This window comes from Pholis gunnellus (genome assembly GCF_910591455.1).
Source record: "Pholis gunnellus genome assembly, chromosome: 4".
NCBI lineage: Eukaryota > Metazoa > Chordata > Actinopteri > Perciformes > Pholidae > Pholis > Pholis gunnellus.
In genome coordinates, this window is record NC_136530.1 from 13,848,866 (window position 1) to 13,873,498 (window position 24,633).

Genomic DNA, 24,633 nt, shown 5'->3' on the forward strand with positions numbered 1-24,633 from the left:
CAGAGTGAGAGCTCTTTGTTTATTTTCACGCTCTCTGAGCATGGACAGCTGGAGTCAACTATTTCAGTGGATCTAAATCACACTTGCACTTTTGCTCCTATTGCATCGCCTCATTTGAGCAGCTTCATGATCTGGATTTATAGATCCTTTATTATTAGCGTGTTTCTGGTATTGTTTTCACCTCGTGAGTCTGCATGTGCAGGAGGGTAGGAAGTGGGAAAGGGATCATTGCTGCCCCTGAAAAAATAAACCAAAGATCATATGTAAACTATCTCATTTCAAAATATAAAGAGCTGTACATTATTTGAAGCAGGATGTGATGTGAAAATGTTCACAGTATAAAGAATGCATGGAATTGTGCGAGTTAATAGTCACAAAAGAATTGCGTAAATGCAGCGCAGTGAATCACGGTTATATAGGATAAGAGTTTAAACAATTATTTGATTAATCTAGAAAATAATTGATTGATTAATTGATATTATAGAATGGATGTAGTCCTAGAATGGGGTTTTAGGTTCTCATAAATTCCCTGATGAATACAGCGATGCTGTTATATTAGTAGCATTAGGATCATTTTTTATTTAAGATGTCAAACATGTTATTTAAAAATGCTAGTGGATGTGAAAACTCTGCCAACAAAACTTCTAATAAAGCATAATTTCACCGTTTCCAATGTCACTCTTCCTATGTGTTGTATGACTCACTGCACAATGAGACGGAACGACAGTCAAAATTGGATCATCTGATCATCTTCACAGCCCCTCTGGCCCAGTTACCCATCATCCACTTCAGTCCCATTAGGTGAAGCTGAGTGGAAACCGGCTCCTCACTGAGGGCCCTCTTCAAATCGCAGGTTTTCATCCACCTACCGCTCTCACGCAAGACTCTTCATCCACACTGCCTTTGAATAGTACTTAATTCCACAGAAGCTCACATTCATGCAGCAACCACAGCACTCTGACACGGAAAACAATAAACCATTACTCTTTTGCAGTTCTCAAATGTTGTCATGTCACAGACCCCAAAAAGCCCATCAGAAACCTTTTGATGAGATTTAGCTCCAGGAAATGTCCTACTTTGGTAAATGTTGATATTGAATTGCAAAACCACTTCGGCAGATGAGAGTGAGACCTAACTGGGAACATTTCCAGTGATTTCAGTTACCGTACTTTCAAGAATATCAGTTATACCAACGCATAATGGGACTTACAAAACATGAACAAGCTGCTAACCCATCGCACCACTGTAACGGCCCTCAGCAGGGACTGGTGACTGGAACCTAAAGGTGAACTTTGGATCAGCCTTTCTCAAAGCCACATGACGTCCAAGTTACTGCAAAATAATAATTAAAAAAACATCATTTAATTGTTGTATTTATTTGACCAAAACATAGAAAATGAATAAATACAATTGTTAAAAACAACACAAAACTACAATTCCTATTAAAAAATGTTTTAAAAGACATTCAAACATGAAAACAAACTGATTAAAATAAAATGACTCTTGATGTTCACATAGCTTATATTTGATTAATTATTTATTTACTTCTTGAATAACTCATTGAAAACCCCTGAAACACCACTCTAACTTCTTACATGATGTTAATCTCTTCTGGTATCCCAACACTCTTTATACTTTATCCGTCTAACATCTTCTTCAAAAGCATTTACCACAGGCAGTTTATCATACGGCCTCATTGTCAATAATTACAGTTACTTTGTCATGTAACCTGTGTCATCACAGGTCTCCTGCTTTGCTCTTTCACTGTTTTCCCCTTCCCGTATAACATCCTGCTGCCCTCAGCATTTCACCAGCAGGCTCAAACTAAAGGGAACGTCCAGCTATCAAGAGTCAAAGAGCAGAACAACTCTTTGCACGTCAACCAGATAAAATCAAATCATTTTATTATCAGTCAGTTCAGAGTTCCCTTGTTTGTTTTTTTCAATTCACGTGCCAACAGACTTTAGAGACAGAAGCTGAGTGAAAGAATCAGAAATGTGAATCACATCTTCCAGAACTTACAAGTTTGGCTGTTCTTTGAAGATGTATTCTTAAAGGGAATAATGGATTTGCGAGAAAAGTGTGATGGAGAATTATATTGTGTACATCTTTGATAAAGTAAAATGTCTTTGCAGTCTGTATCAATGTGTTGTCATTTTAGTTTGTATTGCTTTGTTAAATACAAAGCAATCAGTCATATATGAGGAGTTTATTCCATTGCAATATACCCATATATATATATATATATATATATATATATATATATATATATATATATATATATATATAAAATATACGTATGTACTATATGTTAGTGTATTTCCCCCCAGTGAATGTGTACAGATTTGGTTTTGGGATCGGATGGATTGCTGTGCAGCTCACAACAGGAAGAGGGTGCTGTTTTCTCCCCCAAAGCCGATGGAGAAATAATGAATGTCAATCACAGTCTACACCTTTATGTCGTGGTGGAGGGTAACTCAAGTACCGTATGCCTACTTAAATTACATTTTTAAAATACTTTTACTTTACTTAAGTTCTTCCATTCTACACTACTTCATACTTCTACTTCACAACATTTCAGAGAGAAATATTGTATTTGTTACTCCTCTACAGTTATTTGACAGATAAAGGTAGTTACATTTATTTGAAAATGTAAAATCAAAACATGATTTGATATGATATTGATCATTTTTAACAGAATTCAGGACTTTTGTTTGTAATGGAGTAATTCTATAACTCCAACACTCCAGCAACGCTGACTTTATAACAGTTGTCTCAGATGGATGATTTAAGATTGACCCTCGTGGCAGTCTTCCCTGACAGACTGTATGTTGTAAAGTTGCCTGTATCTTCAATGCCCTGGGATCTGGATTGAACAGCACATCACCTCACTGTAACAGAGATTGTAAATAAAACAAAATATGACCCATTAGAAAACATTGTATCTGTGTTTCACTGAGTGTACTAAATGCTTCTCAACCCTGTAACCACTGACTCAGCATTTTACTGTTTGTTCTTTTTCATGCAGATATCCGCTGCTGTGTTACTGCATCATGTGTCTTGTCTGTTTGTTTTGTGACTGTTCCGTCACTGAGGTTTTAGACGTGACCTGCCCGTGAGAATTATCTGTAAGCTAACTCTGGTTCAATAAATATGTTTAATATTGTACATGGTCCGTTAATAATTAAATTAATAAACATAACCAGATTTTAAAGCCCACAGAAACAGTGAATGGTTACTAACAATCCAGAGGACATGAAGTATGCATGCCATCGTGACATTGTCCTCTCCTCCTCCTGCTCCAATTTGACTCTTTATTAACACAGTAGCCAATCCCCTCTGAGAAACATGATCAAGCTGTTTTCCCCACATACAATTTTAATAAAACTGTGTTGATGGACTCCCAGTGGAGAAAGACTGAAGTGTGACCTCATTTTGTCCTCTAAAAGTGTCATTAAATAGATAAAAGGAAACAAGACACTGAATGAGAGGGTGAACCTCATTCTGACATTACAGTAACTGAGTTGTGCATACGCTTGGGGAATACTCCAAAATGGATAATTGTGTACTTCTATTTTTATTGTTAATTAGTTATCCAATTATTGCATGATCTAAGCTTTTTGTCTGACTTTGCAGGTATATAGACAGCATGTGTGTGAATGTGATGGTCCACTTTAAGTATTACGTAAGGTATTTTTATCTTTTATTCAGATACACTCTCAGAGATCTTGCAAGTGAAGGGTGCCAACTTTAGTAGATTATTTGCCATAATTTATGATATATGAATCTATGAGAAATGTTCCACTTCGTAGCACTGGTCGAGGCTGATATTCTTGTTTTTTCCCATCCGGCAGAACATTTCTTCATTAAATCTTACACAACTTAAATGTAGGCATTGTTTTGCCTTCAGGAAGTATTTAGGTGTTAATTCAATAAAACATCTATGATAGGATGTTAGACTATTCAAAAACTGAAAAGTGTAGCAGAGAGCTGTTCTAACATATCTGTTTTAACATATTGTGAGATTTCTTCTAAACTAAAACACAGATTTACCATGAAAAGGAAAACCTTCCTGTTTATGTGCACATTATTATACATTAGAAGCTTGAATCTGACAATATGGTTCTGTCCTGCTTTTCCATTTTTTTGAAAGAGAAGGTTATTTTGTTGATTGGTTATAATAGTTTAATGAGTCTCATGGAAAAACTGCTTCATTGGAGAAGAAAATAATAAATCAAAAGAAAAAGAGAATATTAGTTAAGTATAAGTAAGTGCATAAGATTATTCACAACCATAGCAATATATAATGTATTTCCAGTGTTGTAGAAAGCATTTAGATAATTCACCATAATAAAAGTACTCATACATTACAAGTAAAAGTAATGCATTAAAAATTATAATAAAAAGTCCAGAAGTACTGGCAAACAAAAGAGCACTCATTGTGCAGAGCGGTTTCCTGTTGGATCATTATCGTTGATGCACTAACATATAAGCAGGACTTTATATAGTTGAATCTATAGCACAATTTATTATATTATATCAACTGATCTTATGTTTTATGAGTAAATATTAATCTATAAACTAACTTTAGCTGTGAAATAAATGTTGTGGAATATAAAAGCAGAAATAGAAATAGAAATGTCATGGAGTAATAATAATAAAATGAAATTACTAAAGTACAAGTAACAAGTAACTCCAAATTGTACTTAAGTGCAGTACTTCAGTAAATGTATTGTAAAGAAAATAAATAAATTACATTTCTCACATACGTACATACGGTGCATGCATTTGACTTCTGCATTTGACCCATCGTCGTCAGTATTTTAGGAACAGAGCAACTTGGGGTTCAGTAGGAGGAGACATAGCAGCCAGGGATCAGACCGCCAATCTTGTGGTGACAGGTCGACTCGCTCTAACTGAGCTACATGAGCACAGTTTTACACACTTTGTTCTGTGCAGAACACTCAGACTTTGATCGCTCATCTTGTAACAGGCTATTTCTAAAAAGAAATCATGTGAATTGTGCCTGAAAGGTGATATTTAATCGCACCCCATTATGTTTCACCTCTGTCCCTTAGATTTGCATTTCATGATTTAAATGTCACCGTTTATTGCTGCCACATTACTTGTGTGGTGTTCTTTTAACTCAGCCAAAGAGTAGATGTCATGTGATCATCTCAGATCAGCAACAGTAATGACTGGACGTGAAGGAGATTTGTTGTATTGTGATTTCTTGTATTTTTGTATCCATTTGTACTATATATGTTTTTTCAGGTCTATCTTAAAATATATCTTGTTCTCTTTTAGACTAAATGTTTGAATACAGGAGTAACATAATATAACCTCCTGACCTATAGACAGAACGCTCCCAACAGGAAGATAACCATCAGATAACACATTATCTTTTATTTTATCCCACCTAAAATAATCAGTCCACACGTTAGATACCTTTGTATTCTGTCATCAACCCATGATGTCTTAAGAGGGCTGTCTACTTCTCATTGTTTTCATTATCACTTATTGTTGTCAGGGCTGTTTCTTTAACACAATGCTTAAAAGACCTCCGGATGTAAAGCATTTAGATAGTGGGACAGTTAGAAGTAGTAGAGTGACTGGTTGGTTGTAATGTCCCTTTAAAGGCCGCTGCCCCCCTGCAGCGTCGTCATTGCGCAGAACAGTTTGAACCAAAAAGCGGAGTGACCTTCCTCCGCTCTCAGTCTGAGACGGGCAGCACTGAAGCAATAAGCCGGTCACAGCTCCGACGGTCCCCCGCGTTAGCCTCAGAAATGAACAACAACTTAGTCGGAGATGAAGTCGGGTAAGATCCATTTAACGAAGCCTTCCACTGCGGATGCATGTGCATGTGCATGTGCATTGCATTGTTAACTTATAATTAGCGTGCTGACTTGCCAAGCTGTCATCTGACAGCTAACGTTAGCTATCAAGCTAAGCTAGCTGTAGTAACTTAGCGAGAGATCGCTAGCCCGGGGAGAGACGGACAAAAAAGTGAAAGTAGTCGTCAAAGTGGCTCAGTTGTTACTGTTTTTGCTTACGGTGAAATACACCATGCATGTCTGGAGTACTGCCGCGTAGCTTGTCAGGGGAATGCAGGAAAGCGTAATTAGTTATTTCAGTGTTGTTTTCAGTTAGCACCTGAGCTAGCTCAGCTAACGCTTGCCAGCGAAGCGAGAGTCTCCTCTTCTCGACTTCGCCGATGCGAGGAGGGCATTTAGCGGGCACTGCTGGAGGATGGAGCCTCCTCCTCCTGCACTAACCCCCACGCTTCTGTCACAGCCGCTACATTAATCACGGATGCGTGTTTCAGCAGCGATCTTTAATACATGAATTAACTCGCAAGCTGGTTTTGATATTAGCGCCACTTAAACTGTCGTTAAACTTCCAGTTTTGCAGTCACCGGTCCGCATGCATGGAGCCGAGCAGCCGCTCTCTCTCGTCCTCCGCTCGGATAATACTCGGCGCTTCAGAGGTGGAGGCTGGAGCCGGTGGTACACAGTCACTGGCTTGCTGCAGCTTCTGGACTCAGTTTGTGAGCAGAGTGCTGTGTTAGCTAAACGCTGTGGCTCTATGGCTCTGTCCCGGGGTAACTTACGTGGCAGGGAGGTTCATACAAAAGACCGTTATTGTCGCGGTCATCGCGGCCAGTGTCGGAAGTCCAAAGTGACCTCCACGACCAGGACTGGACCATAACGCTGGTCACCATAAACCCGGCCAGCTGAAGCTGTGTGTGTGTGTGTATCTCCCTGCTCTGCACCAGCGTTGCCTCATGTTGTGTAATATCTGTGTACTTAGCTCTTCAGTCAGCTGGAGCGTTGTTATCTCTCTGAAGCTGTGCTGTCAATCTTCTCTGCCTGGGTTTTCAGCCTCTCCGTGCTCGTTATAATGCCTTTTTGTACGTGACTTGTATAACTATATGTTTTGTCCTTTACTCTGATTCAAAGTGATGGTTAATGATTGAGTCATCTATCATCATATATCTACTCTTTTCAGGAAACTTTTTGTGGGAGGATTGGACTGGAGTACCACACAAGGTTAGTTGCGCTGTTGCAGTCACTTCGTGCAGGCAGTATTGTTCATTAACAGGAATTTGTTGGATGTATTGGATTGTTTTGCTGTCAGACGGAAGGACCTTGTTGGTCATTTGTTGGAGTTTGAATCAAAGTTGAATAAAGTCTTAATAGATTATCAGGTTATAAGCAATAGAAGTAGAACTGGGCAATAAAATACTCATTTTGCATGTGACAGTTGGTGCTGTCATACAATAATTCAAATAAGGGTGTCCTGTATGATTGGTGTCTGACAATCATTACCAACATGGGTCTAACAGATAGAGATGGTCTTGCTTATTTAGTAGCTATTATTGTCAACGATATCAAGTGTATGATGACAGTGATGCACATAACATCATATGACATCAACTAGATCATTTAACACCACTGATGCATCATGAAAAGTATAAAATATCAAGATACGTTATTTACATTACATTGGTATAAGTATTTTTCCTCTTTATATAATGCAGTTTTCTTGTATTTGAAATATGTCATTGGGATTTTCTCCATTTTCACTTTGCAAAATGACTAATGATCAGTTGCAGACTGCAAACCCCGGTGGTGGAGTCTACATTAGACGGTCTACATTGGGTGTATACATTCCTCTCCACAGACTAGCCCAGAGATGGTATAGTTTCTCTTAAGTCCTTTACTGGCGCATGCTTGATTGGCCATTGTGTAACTTTAAACAAGGGCTTGCCTGTGTTAACAGCACACTGCTAACATTACGATGTGAACCAACCACAGCTCTGCCTAACTCTGAGCTTGTTTCCTCAGCGATGCCCCAGGGCTTCCCAGCAATGAGAAAAGCAATTACGATAGCCCTCTCCTCCGAAGTGGCTCCTCGTTCGTTCAAACTGGCACGCTTTGCTGCTGTGGCATTACAGTAGTTCGTTGTATATTTGGTGCCATTTAACATGACGGTGTGTCAGTGCTTTGTTCGCTCTTTAGGAATGTCATAATGTGAGTTGCACGTGACTGCATCGCAATGTTATGCCATAAGACAAAACCAATGTCACCGGATGACTTGTGTTCCCTGTGTACTTTCATGGAGTGGTGCTTGCGTTTTTCCCCACACACCTGTTTTACTGCAGGCTGAAGTGCTGGAGATATTTTCTTAGCATCATTTATCATAATGATCGATCTATAAGTCATGACTGCACTTCTTTGTGTACACGAGGCAAGCTGGATTGGGTTATAGCTCCAATTATAATTGCAGTGTAGCTGTATGTTTCTGTGCTAATTGTCATGAAGCACCACGGTTATGCAATTTTCTTTCTTCCTCTCCCCAGAGACACTTAGGAACTACTTCTCACAGTATGGGGAAGTAGTGGATTGTGTCATCATGAAGGACAAAACTACAAATCAGTCGCGAGGCTTCGGCTTTGTCAAATTCAAAGACCCCAACTGTGTACGGACAGTGCTGGAGACAAAGCCGCATAATCTTGATGGAAGAAATGTGAGTATTTTAAATCAAAGGAGCAGATAGTCGTATCAACCCGAGTGATCTGCCTGCGCATTGTGTGAGCAATGTGAAAAACCCCTCATACTGCATTTCACCATTCAGAGAAGTTAGAAGTTATTCAAGGAGAAGCACAGTTGTTCTTGCCTGCTGGCGTTCGTACAGACGACGCACTTAGCTAAGTGTTGATGTTGGTTTGTCCAACAAGACTTACCTGTTTTAAGTCCAATTAGCAGAGATTGGCAGTTGTTAATCTTCCTTTCTGCATTTCAGGTTTCAATAATTACTTGTATCAATGCAGCCAGCTCACCGTGACACATTGCTACCGTTGCTCTGTTTAAGAAGGCGGAGAAGGGCATAACATTTGATTGGCCATATATTCAAATGAATGTCCGTACATGTGTTTCCCTGTTGTGTGAGGCGAGTCAATATACTGTAATGGGTTCGGTGAAGAAGAGCATTTGAAGGTGCCTTTATTTGGGACTAAGGTGGCACGTTTTCTCTCTCTCTGCTGTCAGATTGACCCGAAGCCGTGCACTCCCAGAGGAATGCAACCGGAAAAGTCTCGAACCAAGGAGGGCTGGGTAAGAAAAATCTGATTTCTACTGGGTATGATGGGTGTTATATAGGACTCAGGTCATCCGTCTCTCCATCCCCTACTTCTGAGGACTGTTTTCACGGCCATGAGGAGACATTGAGCTTCATTTACAAAAACAGTCTGACTTTGACCTACATGTTGTTTCTTAGAAGATTGCAATTTAAAAAAATGATCTACATGGCCTTAATGCCTTTGAGAACACTAGAAATTGGTTTTGGGGGTTTTGATAAATCACAGAAGCATCAAAGAATCTCTGACTTTTATCGACCTCTGTTTGTAATCGAGCGACTGCAACAATATCAGCAGATCTGTGGTCACATTTTCCCAGAAGTAACAAAAAGGTCTCATGAAGAGGTCATAGTGGAACTGTAACAACACTTGCGCATTGCCTTTTTTGGACGTGGAACAGTTTTCTTTATTTAAAAAAAAAAAAGAATGGTTGAGTTTTCACGCTTTCCCGGCTTAAATATGTTGTTCTTATAACTGTTGTCCCTTGTTGAATAAAACTGAGAAAACACAAGTAGAACTAGAGACGAGCAGGATAGTGTGATACAGGAAATTGCTTTCAGCAGTGAATCTTTTAGAAAGGCAGAAATCTCTGCAGCAACTTGGGTAATTTCTGGTTCGATCAACGAGCCACTGCAGATCTATTATAGTCATCTTGTCCCTTTGGACATCGATGGTTTCAGTTATTGTCAATAAAACATTTTTTTGTCTGTCATATATTTAGCTGTAAGCCTAAATTGTGTGTCAGAAGCTTTTGCAAATGAAGCCCTTTGCGTCCCACTGGAACCTCTTTTCACTGATTTTAAGTAGCCGCCACTGAATGTTTTTTACTAACAAAGCAGAAGATGTAATTGTTAAAAGTCATTGTTGTACGCAGCCTCTAGCCGTTGCAGCATGAGTGCAGTGCGCAGCAATGGTGAAATGCTTAGTGGTTGAGAGTAAGTGGAGGAAGCCGTGCGCTCTGATCTGTGGAGACTAGTGTTTGCATTGACATGACATGTTAAGAATTATACCCCAGGGCAAGAGGAGAACCTAATTTCTTCTGCACTGGTTGAATAGATGATGGCTAACATTCTCCTAGCCAGAGTGATCCTTTAACAGACATTATAATCCATACACTCCCTGTTTTCTTTCAGAAGGGCAGCAAAGCCGATAGCAATAAATCAAAGAAGATATTTGTAGGTGGAATCCCCCATAACTGCGGCGAGCCTGAACTCAGGGACTATTTCAATAGATTCGGAGTGGTGAGTATGGAGAAGTGCATAATGCCGTTCATATTAAGACTGCGTGAATAGATGTGAGAGTTGATATTTAGAGGGATGGGATAGGACAATTCATTATTCTTTCAAATTGAGGCAGAATATTTAATTGGAGTATGTCCTGTGATCTAAATGGAGCCACTGTTTCCCTTTTGTCCCATTGAAGGTCACAGAGGTGGTAATGATCTATGATGCGGAGAAGCAGAGGCCCCGAGGTAAAAGCTGATCCCGTTTTTTCCTCCCCTCTCCATACCTTACCATCTTAAATCTCATGACAAACTATTCTGGCCCAAAGAGAAAAAAAGCCCATCGAGCACCAGATATCCAATTGAATTTAAAAGCTGTCAGCCATAGCATGAACTTTATGTACGGTGAAGACCCACAATAGAACTCAAACGCATGTTGGATAAAACCCGTAAAAAGTCAACACAGCTTACAATCGAATGGGAAATCTGACTCAACATTTCTAGAGGTGGAATGAGAAGCTGATTGTAATGTGAGATACACTGCTCTCCTATGAAATTCATGAAATTACCTTCAGTTTAGGTGATGGTTATACATGTGTGCAATGCTACATGTAATCTGTCCACAGAACAGAACAGCAGACTTTAAAACCTCGTCTCAGCCTTTAGTCAGACGTTCAAATCCGACAATTGTTTCCTTCATGACCTTGTGTGACAGCATGAGTCTGTTCCATGAACACATTTCTACTCTTACTACATGTGAAATTAAGAATTATGTTTGGGGTGATTATAACTAATTAATTCAATTAAATTAGTTAATTATTAAATTAATTAAGCAATTTTTGTTTGTGTTTTTTTTTAAATAGTAAAATGTGTCTCACAATTTCCCCAAACCCTTAAATTGATCATTTTATCCAACCAACATCATCTTCAGTGATATTGTTTGTTGTTGCCATGTTTGCTTAGAACAATTATAGAGATTTACTGATCTATCCTTTAAAAGGAAGTTTGACAAAAAGAAAGTTAAACTATAAAGTAGGGATGCCCACAGTAGCCTCAATATAGCAGAATTCAATATAGCGACAAGATGTGTCATTTTTAAAGAGTGCAACCCCAGAAATACTGGGAAGTATCTCCTCTAAAATGTATTAAATGCAAAACGTCCATTCCTTTAATTGGAAGTATGTAAAAGCATGTAATGTAAACACCAAATTTTAGTCTATTTAAATTTTGGGAATTGTCTTTATGAACCTGTGATAATGCTGAAAGGTCAGTAAACTAAACTATAAAAAGATGTTGTGGAAAAGAGAGTAGGTGCTCCTAAAGCAGTACTTTATCACTACATGCATCTGGCATATTGAGAACAGTTTGAGCATCTCAAGGGGGGATTAGTCCTTCACAGAGGCTGCAGTTGAATATTATATTGTTATCATCAGAACAATGGAACTATTTTAACAGGTTTTACTTTGCTATCACAACATTCTTTCTAACCTATTTACTGACAGTTATAAATGAGACCTTTTTTAAAATCCCAGAAGAGTTTAATTTCATCATTTTTTTTATGACATGTGCCGACACTTATCATGGACGGCCTCACTGGGAATCAGACCCTGTGCCACCAGCAGTCTCTGCCCGCTGACTTACAGTCTCGGCTCCTCTGTGTTTGTCCTACATAGCAATGATGCAGCGGCCACTGACCCGCTACGTGTTTTACTGCTCTCCAGTCCAAGCCCCCATTCATCCTCTGTTGGGAGAAACCCAGAATAGTTTGTCATTGGAATTTAACATGTATTGCACCAGTAACAAACATAACATAACCTTTAATAGTGTAAACAGTTTCTTTTACTAAAAACGTTAGACTTTCAACGTTGGAATAAGTTTTCTTTAACTTGCTATATATGTAACTGATACGTGTATCTTATCTTAAATGGCGTAGTATGTGTTTTCCCATATGTAGAGAGTTAAGTACTTTTGTAAGTAAGCCCTTTTCTATTTTTCTTTCTTCTGTCCCCCTTCTCCTTGTGAATGGTTTGAATGTGATTAACGGTGTCTCTTAAGATTTGTCTTTTCTCCTTTAGGTTACTGTGCATTGACTGGTAGCACAGAGGTACAGGCCAAATGTAAAAAGCACTCAAATTCTTTACCTGGTCAAAGTGGGGTGTGTACAAAGTTGCATCAAATGGTGAATCTGGCTGAAGGGTTACCTATGCTCTGTGACTAGAGAGAGACAATGTGATGAGGATTTAACTCCAGGTTACTTGAGCAATAGTTTAGCAGCAAGAAACCCTTCGCTAAGTCCCGCCCCTCGAACGCAGACTGGCCAATCGTAGCGCAGCATTTGGCAGGTCGACCCGGGTCTGACACCTATCTGACTGTCCTACATAGACGCTCATGCAATCGTTTCAGATTGTCTTCATTTTCAGGCAGGTTTTCATCTGTTAATTATTTTTATGATTAGTAGATTTATTTTTTAATGTATAAGATTCCAGCAAAAAAAAAAAAAAATCAGTTCATTAAAATTTCCCAGAGCCCATAATAATGTTTTTTTTTGACCAATTTTACAAAAAACAAAGTATTTATATTCAAGAAGCCGAAACCAGTGTTTTTTATTTTAATCTTTTTGTAAAAAAAAAAAATCCCTAACCCAAAAATGATGAGTAAATTATCAAAATAGTTATTGTTGCTGCATAAATGCTGATTTTAAATGATCTCACAGTGATAGACACTCCACAGCTAGTTTTATTTCACATCATCAGTAGTTTAAATTGTCAACTTGAGTGTAACCAAGACACGTCGCTGTAAACAAGATGTCAGACTCTTTAATGTGTCAACTCGGTTTTGAATTTAGAATAAGGACGGGTCATTGACAGATGTTATTAATAGCAATAGATCATGAGGCTGGGGAACGCTTGGCACGGCACTAGAGGTCTCTAAAATCTCAGTAGTATTGTCTTTAATTGGATTCAGGTTAGGTCCCCGAGTAGAGAAGCGCACACAACCCAGTTCTGCCATCGTGGAAAGTTAATCAAATTGAATGTAGATCACTGCAGCGCACCGCGGCCCGCTGACGCTCTATTGCACTATTGCAGATAGTCGGATGAGTTTACTGAGCCCAAATGTTAAATGTTCTCCCTCTTGTTGATGAACATTGTACATCCCCCATGAAAACTTTTGAGCACAATCAGCAACTTGTGACTTTGGGGAACCAGTTGTGGCCTATATCTTTGTGTTACCGTTGTGAGCAATACTTTAATTATCCATTTTAGGCTTATCCTGGCTGACTCAAAAGTGAAATACTGAATTTGGGAAAGCTTGGAGAAAGCTTTAGGCATTCTACAGTTTGTGTTTCTCCATATTTTTGTGATGCATTAACAATGGCTGCTGCGAGTGTGTGCTCCACAGCAATATACCAAGGGACAGATCAAGGTGGGGTTTGGATGAAACAGCATGAAGTAACAAAATGTAATATTGGTTCAATTGGCATTTATCAATGTTAAAGGGCGGAAAATGGACTTCATTTTTTTTTTTTGACGTGACATTTCACATTAAATCAATTGCTGCACTCGTCGTTCTTCATGTTTAGCAGTTAAGCAGTCCTGTATTGTTATCTTCACTAAATATTTCCCTGCACAGTAAAGACAGAAGGTTTCCTTCAATCCCCCAGGCATTAGTCTTGGATTTGTGTTGTTCTGCGACATCATCCGAACCCCAGGAGCCTCTTGCTCAGTCTTGACGGATCCTCACTCTGCTGAAGCCCAATACTGTTCTTCATCTTGTGTTGTCACAACCCCCCTGCTACCTTGATTCACTCTTGGTCGTTGGCTAGGTTTTGGATTTATTACTTTCGAGGCCGAACAATCAGTGGACCAGGCTGTCAACATGCATTTTCACGACATCATGGGCAAAAAAGTGTGTAGTTGTAGTTTTATTTTACCCTTAAGATCAAACAGAGGCTTGGGCGACAGAGTGAGAATTACACTATGATGCTGTTTTGATTTGGTCATTTTCCAGTGGCTTCTCATTTGCGGCTGCAGCATCACAGAGCACATAGTTAGCCTTTCACATCAAACAAGAAAACAACTGATCAGGCCACTAATTAATTTACTCATCATAATATTATTATTGATAATAATATTTTTTGCTCTAAACATGTTCTGCCTTCTCACTTATTGCCATAAGTTATAGTTTCTAGAGGCACAAGGATCCTTCAGTAATGCTGTTATATCACAGCTTCTGTAGTCGCCTAAGGCTTTGTTTAAATCGACCACTCCTTTAGGATGTCTTAAGTCCATTAGATTGTCCCTAAAATATCAAAGTTACATCATTTTCTTTTTTTTTTTTTTACATAATTGGGATACAATACAGCACTTTGCTGAATATGAATCACCTAAAGGATTGGTCCAATCAGTTCCGTTTCTTTTGTTTTCTGATATTTTGTTGGCAGGTCACTTACACGTCAACATGTTTTTCTTTTTTTTTGTACATTTTGAAAAGTTAAAGAAAAAGCTCAACTCGGTGACCTCAGTTGAAGAATCTCCATACTGTGTCTTTCAGTTTTTCTAAATAACAAATGACAGTTCTCTCTGAAATGCTGCTCAGGATGAGACACGAGTCGCACAATAATATTTGCATGTCACTTCTTAGTGTTTGTTTTTAACTCAGTGTGTGTACCAGGCGGCTGGGATGGGGTTTACTGCGCAAAGACAATTCAGATTGTGTCAGGTAAGCTGTTCATCCGGGAAAAAACTATAAATTCATTATGGTGTTATATTTAAGCACAGCTCCTAACCTTCTGGCACGCCTTCTATTGTTCTACTGCTTGTGGCAAACACCATCCACCTGGCACCTCAGCTGAGTAAAACAAACCAGTCAGAAATACAGTACTACTTGGTACATATCTGGCTAGGGTTGGTCCTGACACTTGGGTTTTAAAGCTCTCATTCATCAGCCCCCCTTTTCCCCAATAGACATTTTGTAATTGGAAGCTTTTACACCACTCTACAGAGATACCAGAGGAGAGACGGTCTCCTTTCTGCTTCACACCGTGTAGTCAATCCTATCGTATCATCACACGTGTCTTGTTTCTGCCCTTGATCGTTACATGGTCGCGGGGGTGTTTTTAAATAGTTAAAGGTCAGTGTGTGATATTTGACACTCAAAGACCGTTGCTTATATTTTTGCTTTTGGTTCAGGTTTTTAACTCTTCTTGAAAGCGGCGCCTTTTTTGTTGTTGTTGCTGAAAAGCGCTAATTGTTGTGGTGTTTCTGCACTGAATAGTGAGAGCGGTGTATTTTCTTTTATGGATTTGCGTCCAGATGAAGCATGAGATTCTGTAAGTGGAACACTCTGTTAAGTCATGTCAGTCAGTCAGTCAGTCAACTTGTTTGTAGAAGTATGTTTGGGGTCTTTTGTGCTTTTATTTGAGGGTGGACAGTAGCTAGAGGACACTGAATAAAGGAAGAGAGAGATGGGGAATGACCTGCAACCAGGGACGATGCGATTTAGTTATTTTTTTCCGGTTGTTTTAGTTGGAAACGGAAATGTAAAGGTTTCCCGAACTGGATTTAAGCTGGATTTTTGTTATAATAATCAATGATATTGAGGCATTTTTATTGAAATGTCATTGATCGTTGCATTAAAAAGATGAAACCTTGCTATATGATTTTAGCCCAACCTGTACACTCTCCAGTGGTACCTCCACTCCTTGACTTTGCCCTGGTTTCCAGCAGGAATCTCGGCTCGACTTAATCCATTGTTCTTGACTTGACATTACCTTATGCTGGGACTTGAGGGAGGTTGGGAGATATGAGTTACAAAATTAGAAAGTGGAGCACATCAAACTGTGGAACAAATCCCAGTTCTGCTGTTGGGGACCGTACAGAAGTCATAGTATCCATCACCCGTAGCTGTGATGCCCACGGGAGAAAGCGCTCAGGTAGCTGCCGGCGGCGGGGCCACTGCCGGAAACATGTGCATGTAATTAGGTCGACAGAGAAGGAAGAGGGGAGGCTGGGGAAGGTGGCAACACCTTAAAGCGGAGAGGAATTTGTGATTCGTTTTCCTCCTGCAAGGTGACCCCAATAACTCAACCCCTCAGTCTATTTCTGGTTGGCCCCCCTTAGTCTCAGCCTGTTTCCTTGCTCTGGTTAACTGCTGGTAGCTTTGCCTAGTTACAGGAAGGATACTTTTTTTGTTTTTGGAGCAATACATTTATATTTGATCCAAGGTATTTAAACTTAAAGTCACCTTTCTTACATTTGAGGTTTTTGTTGTATAAAGGCAGAGTCCTCCAGCAGCTATCTTACATTACATTGAGGTCAAAGTGCATCAGTCACTTGTACTCAATTGAAAAAACAAAATTCTCCCCTTTGACACAGTATGAAGATTCAATTTTAGATTGACTGAAAAAAACTGTTTATTTATAATATTTGCATGTTTACCTTTTATATATTCTGTTAGACCTTAGATACAAATTTCTCTCTACATCCATTCCCCTCTTTAAAAATTATTCCAAATAAAATAAAGATGAGATTTTTTATAAGTGTTAGAACCGGAGAAAGGTAAGTCATGACCTTCCATTAGATGTCTTTAGCATATTTAGCGTAATTCATTGGAGGAAAGAAATAGCTCTATGTTTCTCAGGTACATCTTAAGAGGCTGTGATCTGGAGATGATGCATTAAAAAAAAAAAAAAAGAGTTGATCAATTACTATCTACATTATGAATTTGGCCACCATGAAATCCCCGCTTGATAATAACTACCTGAGACACATAGCTGCACAGCTCTCCTGGCTACACAGTAGTATAAACTAACGTAATTGCCCCACATTAGTCCAATAAACATAAAGTGAGAGATTTCAAACTGGCCCAATGTTGAGATTTAATACTCAGTGGTAGGACAGGTCTGTCTAGGTGAGGCACTTTGTAGACCTTATACTGGTGATGCCAAATGTGCCCTCCTTGTCCTTTTGTACAGGTGGAAGTAAAGAAGGCCGAACCCCGTGACAGCAAAGCTCCTGGCCAGCTTGGCCCTGGCCAGTGGGCACCCAGGGGCATCTTGAGTGCAGCTAATGGTTGGGCCGCACAGCCTGCCCAGGGCTGGCAACAGCCTTACGGGGCACAGGGTGAGTGTGAACAAGTCCAAGTGCTTGTAGTAACTGCTTAAATGTGTAAAAACCTGCTGCTTTACATTACATTTGTTACACTTTCATGTTGAATATTAAACTGGTTTCTGTTAACAATTTCAGTTATTGTCCCCAGATTAAATCTTTTTCTCTCTCTCTCTCTCTCTCTCTCTCTCTCTCTCTCTCTCTCTCTCTCTCTCTCTCTCTCTGAAGGAGTGTGGGTGTCGACTACTGGCCAACCGATAGGTAGGTGTTTGATCTCCATTTGACAACACAGAAAATATCTTTTCTTTATTTTAGAGAATTAGTTGTTTTTTTCAGTGTGTTGCATAACTGTGAATTGATCTAACTGCATATAGATTTTACGTCTTTGACGTGCGATCAAGTGCTTATCTTGAAACGCTTGTGTCACAAAGATGGACGTGCACCCTGTGTGGCCAATGGGCTGATCGCATTGAACGGCACATGTTATCACTGATTCATAATGGCTGAGGCTGCTGATAATGTGCTGCTTGACACAGATGGCCGTCTTGAATAGATTCCAGCCTCCCTCTGCTTTTGGTCAGGCTCAGTTTCATATCGCCACCTCCGGGTCAACCTGCAGCGCTCGGCCATGCGCTAACTCATTCAGTTTAAGATTGTTTTTCTGCAAATTCAGTTTATAATCCAGTTATGTATCGACTGTCTGTCTGTTATTCTGCCGTTCAATAAGACACATTCAAATTGATCTGTGCTGGCACAGATACTACTAGTATTGCTTGTGTACCCAACATATAAAACATATATTCATGTAAAAACATTTCTGTAAAATAGATCTGTTCTGTATTGGAGCAGGCGGGTATGGACCTCAGTTGACAGCCAGCCGTGGAACCCCCACACAGTCTCCGTCACCTTTCAACGCATTCCTGGTCACGAGCCCGGCGGGTGGCTTCGCTGCACCTCAGGGCTACCCTCAGCAGGGCTACACCACAGCACCTCAGTTTGGTCAGTAATACTGACACACTCATGCCTTACCCTTTTGTTGTTGTTTTGACATCACTACAAAGTACTTACAGGTAATATAGCATATGTAAATGGGACACTGTGAGTTAGGTGGAGATTGGGACAAACATCATTAATTTAATCTACGTCAGGTTTTCCAGGCAGCTTTGCTGTTGCTGTTGTCAGGGAGGAACCTCCACCTTATCAGAGACAGACAGAGTGACTCGCAGATAACCAGCATTTCATGAAATCTTGCTAAAAAGCCTGTGAGGGGGTTTGTTACCTTACAAGAATCAAGCCTATTCTACGTCTTTGACAAAATGTTAGAAACAAACTGTGGAAAAGAAGCCCATAATGAGGCGTTACAAATGTGTTAGTCACAGTTTGTTCCGGCAGCTGATCTGTGTAAGAGAAATTTGGACGTACAACTTGTATTCTAACCGGCTAAAATGAGAAGAGATTTGTTGGATTGTTCAAAACATTGACTAGCAGTGGTTTTCGTATGATGGTGTGGTCAACTAGATTGACTAGTCTAGACTATGTGTAGAAGATCATTTTGTACATTTTGTACTGTCTGTGATAAAGCAACAGTCATATACATTACCTTATTATTCTCCAACAGGTTACAGTTTCAGCACACCCCAAGCAGACCAGTATGCTCCACAGGTTCCTCCTCCGCCCACCACTCCAGGAAGTGCACCTCTGGGTTTTGCCCCTGCCACCACACCAACTCAGGACTTGAGCAAAGCTCCCACTGGGCAGCCTGACTTCTCTTATAGCCAGTATGGTAAGAATAGCATTGTGCATTAAGCAGTTTGCTGCCCTATTCTCTCCCATTTGATTTAAATTCACTCCTCGGCACTGCCCATCTCCCTGGATATTTTTATTGGGTGCGACTACATCTCATGTAAGTGCATACCTACAACCCTTAGACAAGCAGGAGCTTGCTCTCGGTACCATGTAGCTTGAACTGCTCCACATGCATACATGCTTCTTGCATACATGAAGGCCTCTGGGTCTGCGGTGAAGATGCTGCTGAAGTTTCACCATATCCAGGAGTCTTCAGCAGACATTTCTGTCAAGTTTTTCCGGCTGGGCTGTGGATTGGTAAAAAGATTGGTAGGTCTTCGTAGGTTTGAATTAGATCATCCTGCCTTGCAATGTTTATTTTGTTTTCCATTTTTAGTTTGTTTTTATTTTCCAGAGAGTGCAACCTTCTCCTTATCGATTTGACTTGTTTCAAATGTTCTTACCTCTAATTACTCCTCCACCTCCCTCTCTTCCTCCCTGTTGATGACTTTGCTGGCTTCTTTTCCTGGTCTTGGCACAAATAGCCATAGAAGAGCACCAGCATGACAGTATTATGGAATTAGGCATGTCCAGCCTGCCAAGCTACTTATCAAAAATTGTTCATCATGTCCATCAATTTATCACCCCAGAGCTTTGCATGTTTGCCTGCAAAATGTGAACTTTGAGCCTCTGCCTTGTGGATACATGCAGATATTAGCAAGTCTTTTTTTGAATAACGTGTCTGGTGTCTTTGTGGTCTTTGAGCTGGACTGTGTTCAGCCAGGATAGTTATTCCACCTGGATCTGTACTGAGCTGAATTCTTGGCCAAACTTGGCTAGAGACTTGAAAGAAAATAGACATTTCATCAAGTCTCTTCTAGGAGATGATGTGCCTTATTATTTGCTATGACTTAAAACAATTAGGAGGTTGCTTCTCCAGTGAAACACTGTATACTCACAAAGACTGTGATAACTAAGCAGCATCTGTGGAAAATGAACGCGCTTCATTCAGCATTCACCCATTCAGTCACATAAACACACAGTCTTGTAAGAGTCAGACGCTCCTTTAGAAGCTACATTCAGTCTTTTGGCTTACAGCTGCTTCACACTGCTGCATCCACATTTAAAGCAGTCGTGACAGGTGCTCATCTTGTTCAGTGTTTCTCGTCTGTGCTTATCTTCCATCCAGCTTTTTGCATTTAATGCTGCCTGTTCAGGCCACTTAGTCAGTAGTAGCAACACAGTCTCGCAACGTTTTTATGAAATGAACAGAAAATCGGAAACGTTGATGATGATGTGGACACAAATCGCACACATCATGAAAGTAACAATAGCAGGAGCTGGGTATGACAGTTTTACTTGTGTAATATTAGTAAATGGTTGAAGTTAGTTAACTTCAGTTAAGTTTGGCTCACGTGGAGTTGGGAAGTTAAAATAATTTGGTTAGAATAAAGATCAAACTAGTAGTTTTGGATGTTTCAATGCATAAATATTTGATTCAAGGCCAATCATTTTGTAATCCATACCGTATATTATGAATTATTCCCACCTTCCAGGCAGGCTCTGGCTTTTGCTCTCGTTATACTGTGTCATAATAAACATTTAGTTGATTTTCTTTTGTCAAAACTTCTGGGTGCATTCAAGAACTTGACTGCCGTAGAGCGTCATATTTTGCTTCACTTTAGTTATGCCCATGTTGATTTTATGGGTCAGAATTTTTTCAACAGAATAGCTCATCAATGGAGTTCATTCTGACAATTTTGGGATGAGAAAGTTGCTTGAATGACACACCAAGGACTCATTCAACTTTGATTACGCAAGTAACCTAAAGTTTTGAAAATGGTTGGTTGACACAAAACAATGATGAAAAGTAACAAAGATAAATCAAGTCAATTTCAAGTTGGTTGTCACAACATGCTGAAAGTAATGTAGACCAATGTCTGCTTAGAAAATAGGAAATCGATCAACAAAATGTTGTCATTCTTTAAAAAATATTAATCAGCAATGTGGCGTCTGTACAAGTCATATTTTATGGACTAAAACATGCAGAACCACCAGTGTTGTTCTAGAAAACATATTTCCTATGTTCGCATACCTACCGTAGCATATCATGCACATTTCACAAAATTTCCTGAACCAAAGCTGGCATGAATTAAAAAGTCAGGCATGCTAGCAGATAGCTCACACACTCGCACTCCATTTTGTTTTGACTTTAGGACAAAGCTGAGCAGTGATGCCTCTCAGAGCGTAGTGCAGACGCAGTACTTGAGTATAAGTGTGCAGCTCTGTCAGGTCAGTGAGGGGGAACTATATAGTTGGCCAGCAGTATCTGGGTTCAGTCAACCTGGTCTCCTCATCTCCCTGATAGGCTTGGGTAACTACCTTCAGGACCCATCTGCCTACGGACCAACGCGTCCTCACAGTTATGGTCAGGATGAGCAGGGAGGATATAGTGCAGGTAGGTGCCACACAAAAGTAGCATTTGTTCAGTACTGTAGTGTTTATAGAGCTGCAACCTGGTTCTTTCCTTTTTTCTTTTGCTCTCTGTTTTGTATTTGTATGTGCATTTTACATGCACATACAAATTACTGTGTATACTCTTGTATAGTAAAACCCAGCCACGACTGCTAGCTGAGAGGATTTAATACATTTACGTTGAAATTTGTCATCCAGAGCTCTAAGCAGTCATCTCTCCCTCAGCGGCTGTAGCTTTACTATACCAAGAAGAACCATGTCCTCCTTTTTTGTCCAGTCTCTCTGTCCGCATTGCTTTGCAGATTATAAAAGGATGATCTAATTGTCAGAAAATGTGTTCATGGTTCAGTTGTCTCTATGCATCAGCAGTCCATTCACCCATTGTATTCCCCCCCCCCATGTACTGTCTCCACATTATAGCTGAAGGGATGAGAAAGGAAAGAAGATTTAAAGAAGGAGACGATGGCAGTAAATTTACAATTTCACTTCTCTTCTCTCTTCTGTCGGGTGGTCCTGTTGGGACTGCTCTTGTTCTTCAGATTTCATATTTTTGTTCCGTTCATGGAGCACGTTGAACACCCTAAAATATGTGTGGTATTTTCTAACTTTACTCACCTTTTTATTTATTTCTTTCTGGCTCTTATCTTTCCATTCTAGTTATTTAAAAGGTCCTCCACTCCACAATATCGGTGACATTTCAAAATCAGTGCTGACTGGATGATTCCAGGGCAGGAAATTAACCAGCAAGACGCTGGAAAGATTTGGCTTCAGCTGGTTTTCATATTCTACCATTTGGTAGCAAACCCCTCTGTTTTTTTAACTTTAATGTCCTTTTGGCTTCGACCGTGGCTGGTGAATTTTGGGTTGCACCAGCCTTTATTGGTTAGTTTCCTTCCCCAGGTGTCACTTTGGTTCCCTTGTTTCTTTGCAGGGGGGTGGTGGTGCCATCCAGTGTCTGAATAGAAGAACATTATGTGTGTTGCACTGATCATCAAGAGAATCAAGAGATTGTTTTCCTCAATGAAGCCCCCTTTAAGTGTTTATTTAATTCTCTATACATTTTAACAATGTTACACAATAATGTTCAACGCTAAAGGGCTCATTGAAGGAATACAGTATTTCAATCTAGAGAAAAAAATTAAACTTTTAAAGCCTTGACATCATTTACCAAATGCATATTTCATTTTTCGATCTATTAAGTCGTTTGGTGTGTCACAGTTAATTTATGTATATAACAATCACAAATGCATCTCAGATCCCTTCATTGACAAACAATAAAAAGATTGAATTACTGAACAAAGTAAAAATAAAAAAGCTCATAAAACAAGACAGCCTGTTAAACTTGTCTGTTCTACTCCATGGGTATCAATGGCTGGTTATAAAGTGGTAAAAGTGGAACAAGAAGGCAGCATGATGATGAACGTTGTGACGTACCAACACTTCAAACAGCTGCAGTACAGCACCTGTAATTGTTGTTAAAAGAAAAATAACAATTGGATTGTATAGTAATAGCCATTTCATATCCGTTACTGACCCCGTGTGACCTTCACTTCTTGAATAAACCTTTTTCTTGCATGCCTCGATAATTAACTACGAATAGAAAATACAAAGTTGGTTGTTGAACGCATAACTATATAATTTACTTTAAATCATCAAGACATTTGTTTACATACTTGCACAACTCGTGCAGTATAACAATATGATTTTAGCAAAAATGCACGTGTTTAGGAAGTACTGAGCATACGACTGGATAAATGAGATTTGGACTTTTGTTATATAATAGTTTAGTAGACAAAGTTTTCATTTTGTGGGTGAAGTATTCTTTTAAGATTAAAATTGTTTTTTACTTACCAGTACTTTTAATGGCGTAAGGCTTCTCCCTAAACAGCGTCTGGTGACTGACATTAAATTCCTCCTCTCTTCCTCCTGCTTCCTCCTCTCTGTTGTGGTCCTCAGGGTACGGGCAGGACCTGACAGCCTTCAGTCACAGCTTCGCAGACCCCAGCCAGCCGACGGCTTCGTACGGGGCCCCGACAGCACAGCCCGCCCCCGGCCCCCAGACTGCCGCCACTGCGTTCGGCAGAGGGCAGAACCACAACATACAGGGCTTCCACCCGTATCGACGCTGACCCCCCCCCCCCCATCCCATCCCACTGGGCAGGGCTGCTGTGTAAAGTTCAAAAAAAAAAAAAAAAAAAAAGAAGTCAGGGAAATGTGTGTTCTCGCTAAATAGCAAAACTGGAGTTCTGGATTGTTCTGTGGGAATGTTGAATGCACACAGTTTGTGAAAGCAGGAACTTCAGTAAATTCAAAAGGGGTCTAAAGAAACCCAGTTCTTTTTTTTTTGCATAACTTAATGAACATTCAGCAGAGAGAAGCTTTTATCCCCCTACCCCCCCACCCCGTGTTTTATAGTAGAACTAAACTACTTTGCAATAATTTTGATTGTCTGTTCAAACACTAGCACAGAGACTATATGTAAAGAGACTTGCATATAAATATGTATATTTATGGTGGACACAAATGAAAACAGGGTCTCAAGTTTCCTCAGCTTTAAATTCTAGGGAAAAATGTTTTTATTTTTCATTTGGTGGATTTTGTTTACTTTCTGAGCCTTTAAAGTTTGTTTAAAATGGAGATTATGAATATATATATATTATACACAAACTGTGCAATTTTTTAAAAAGAGAATTTTGTACTATAAATGTACACTTTGCTTGTTTTTTTATTTAAAGATGTAGACTTCCCTCAGGTGGCTCTTTTGGGTGCATTTTTTGCACTTACGCAAAAAGAAAAAAAAGGACAAATTATTACAAAAATAAATGTTTTAAGGATACAGTGCTTGTCCCAGATGTTTGTATTTGGTTGTGGATGTATTTGCCTCTGGTGTTTTGGTGGAAGACCTG

At 39.6% G+C, this 24,633-nt stretch overlaps 1 protein-coding gene across 2 annotated transcripts; it reads left to right on the top strand.

Moving 5' to 3' along the window:
• Positions 1-5,698: 5,698 nt before the first annotated feature.
• On the top strand, positions 5,699-24,522 carry dazap1 (DAZ associated protein 1). Of its 2 annotated transcripts, none has more exons than XM_079158209.1 (12): positions 5,699-5,818; positions 7,009-7,049; positions 8,363-8,529; positions 9,051-9,116; positions 10,273-10,380; positions 10,562-10,610; positions 14,185-14,267; positions 17,335-17,482; positions 17,696-17,728; positions 18,296-18,466; positions 19,086-19,250; positions 23,684-24,522. In XM_079158209.1, exons 1-12 carry the CDS (start codon positions 5,787-5,789, stop codon positions 23,854-23,856), a joined length of 1,236 nt encoding a protein of 411 aa, XP_079014335.1. In that variant the 5' UTR covers positions 5,699-5,786; the 3' UTR covers positions 23,857-24,522. The 2 variants fall into 2 exon arrangements, with proteins under 2 accessions (XP_079014335.1, XP_079014336.1); XM_079158210.1 differs by having other exon boundaries at positions 18,317-18,466.
• Positions 24,523-24,633: the final 111 nt, after the last annotated feature.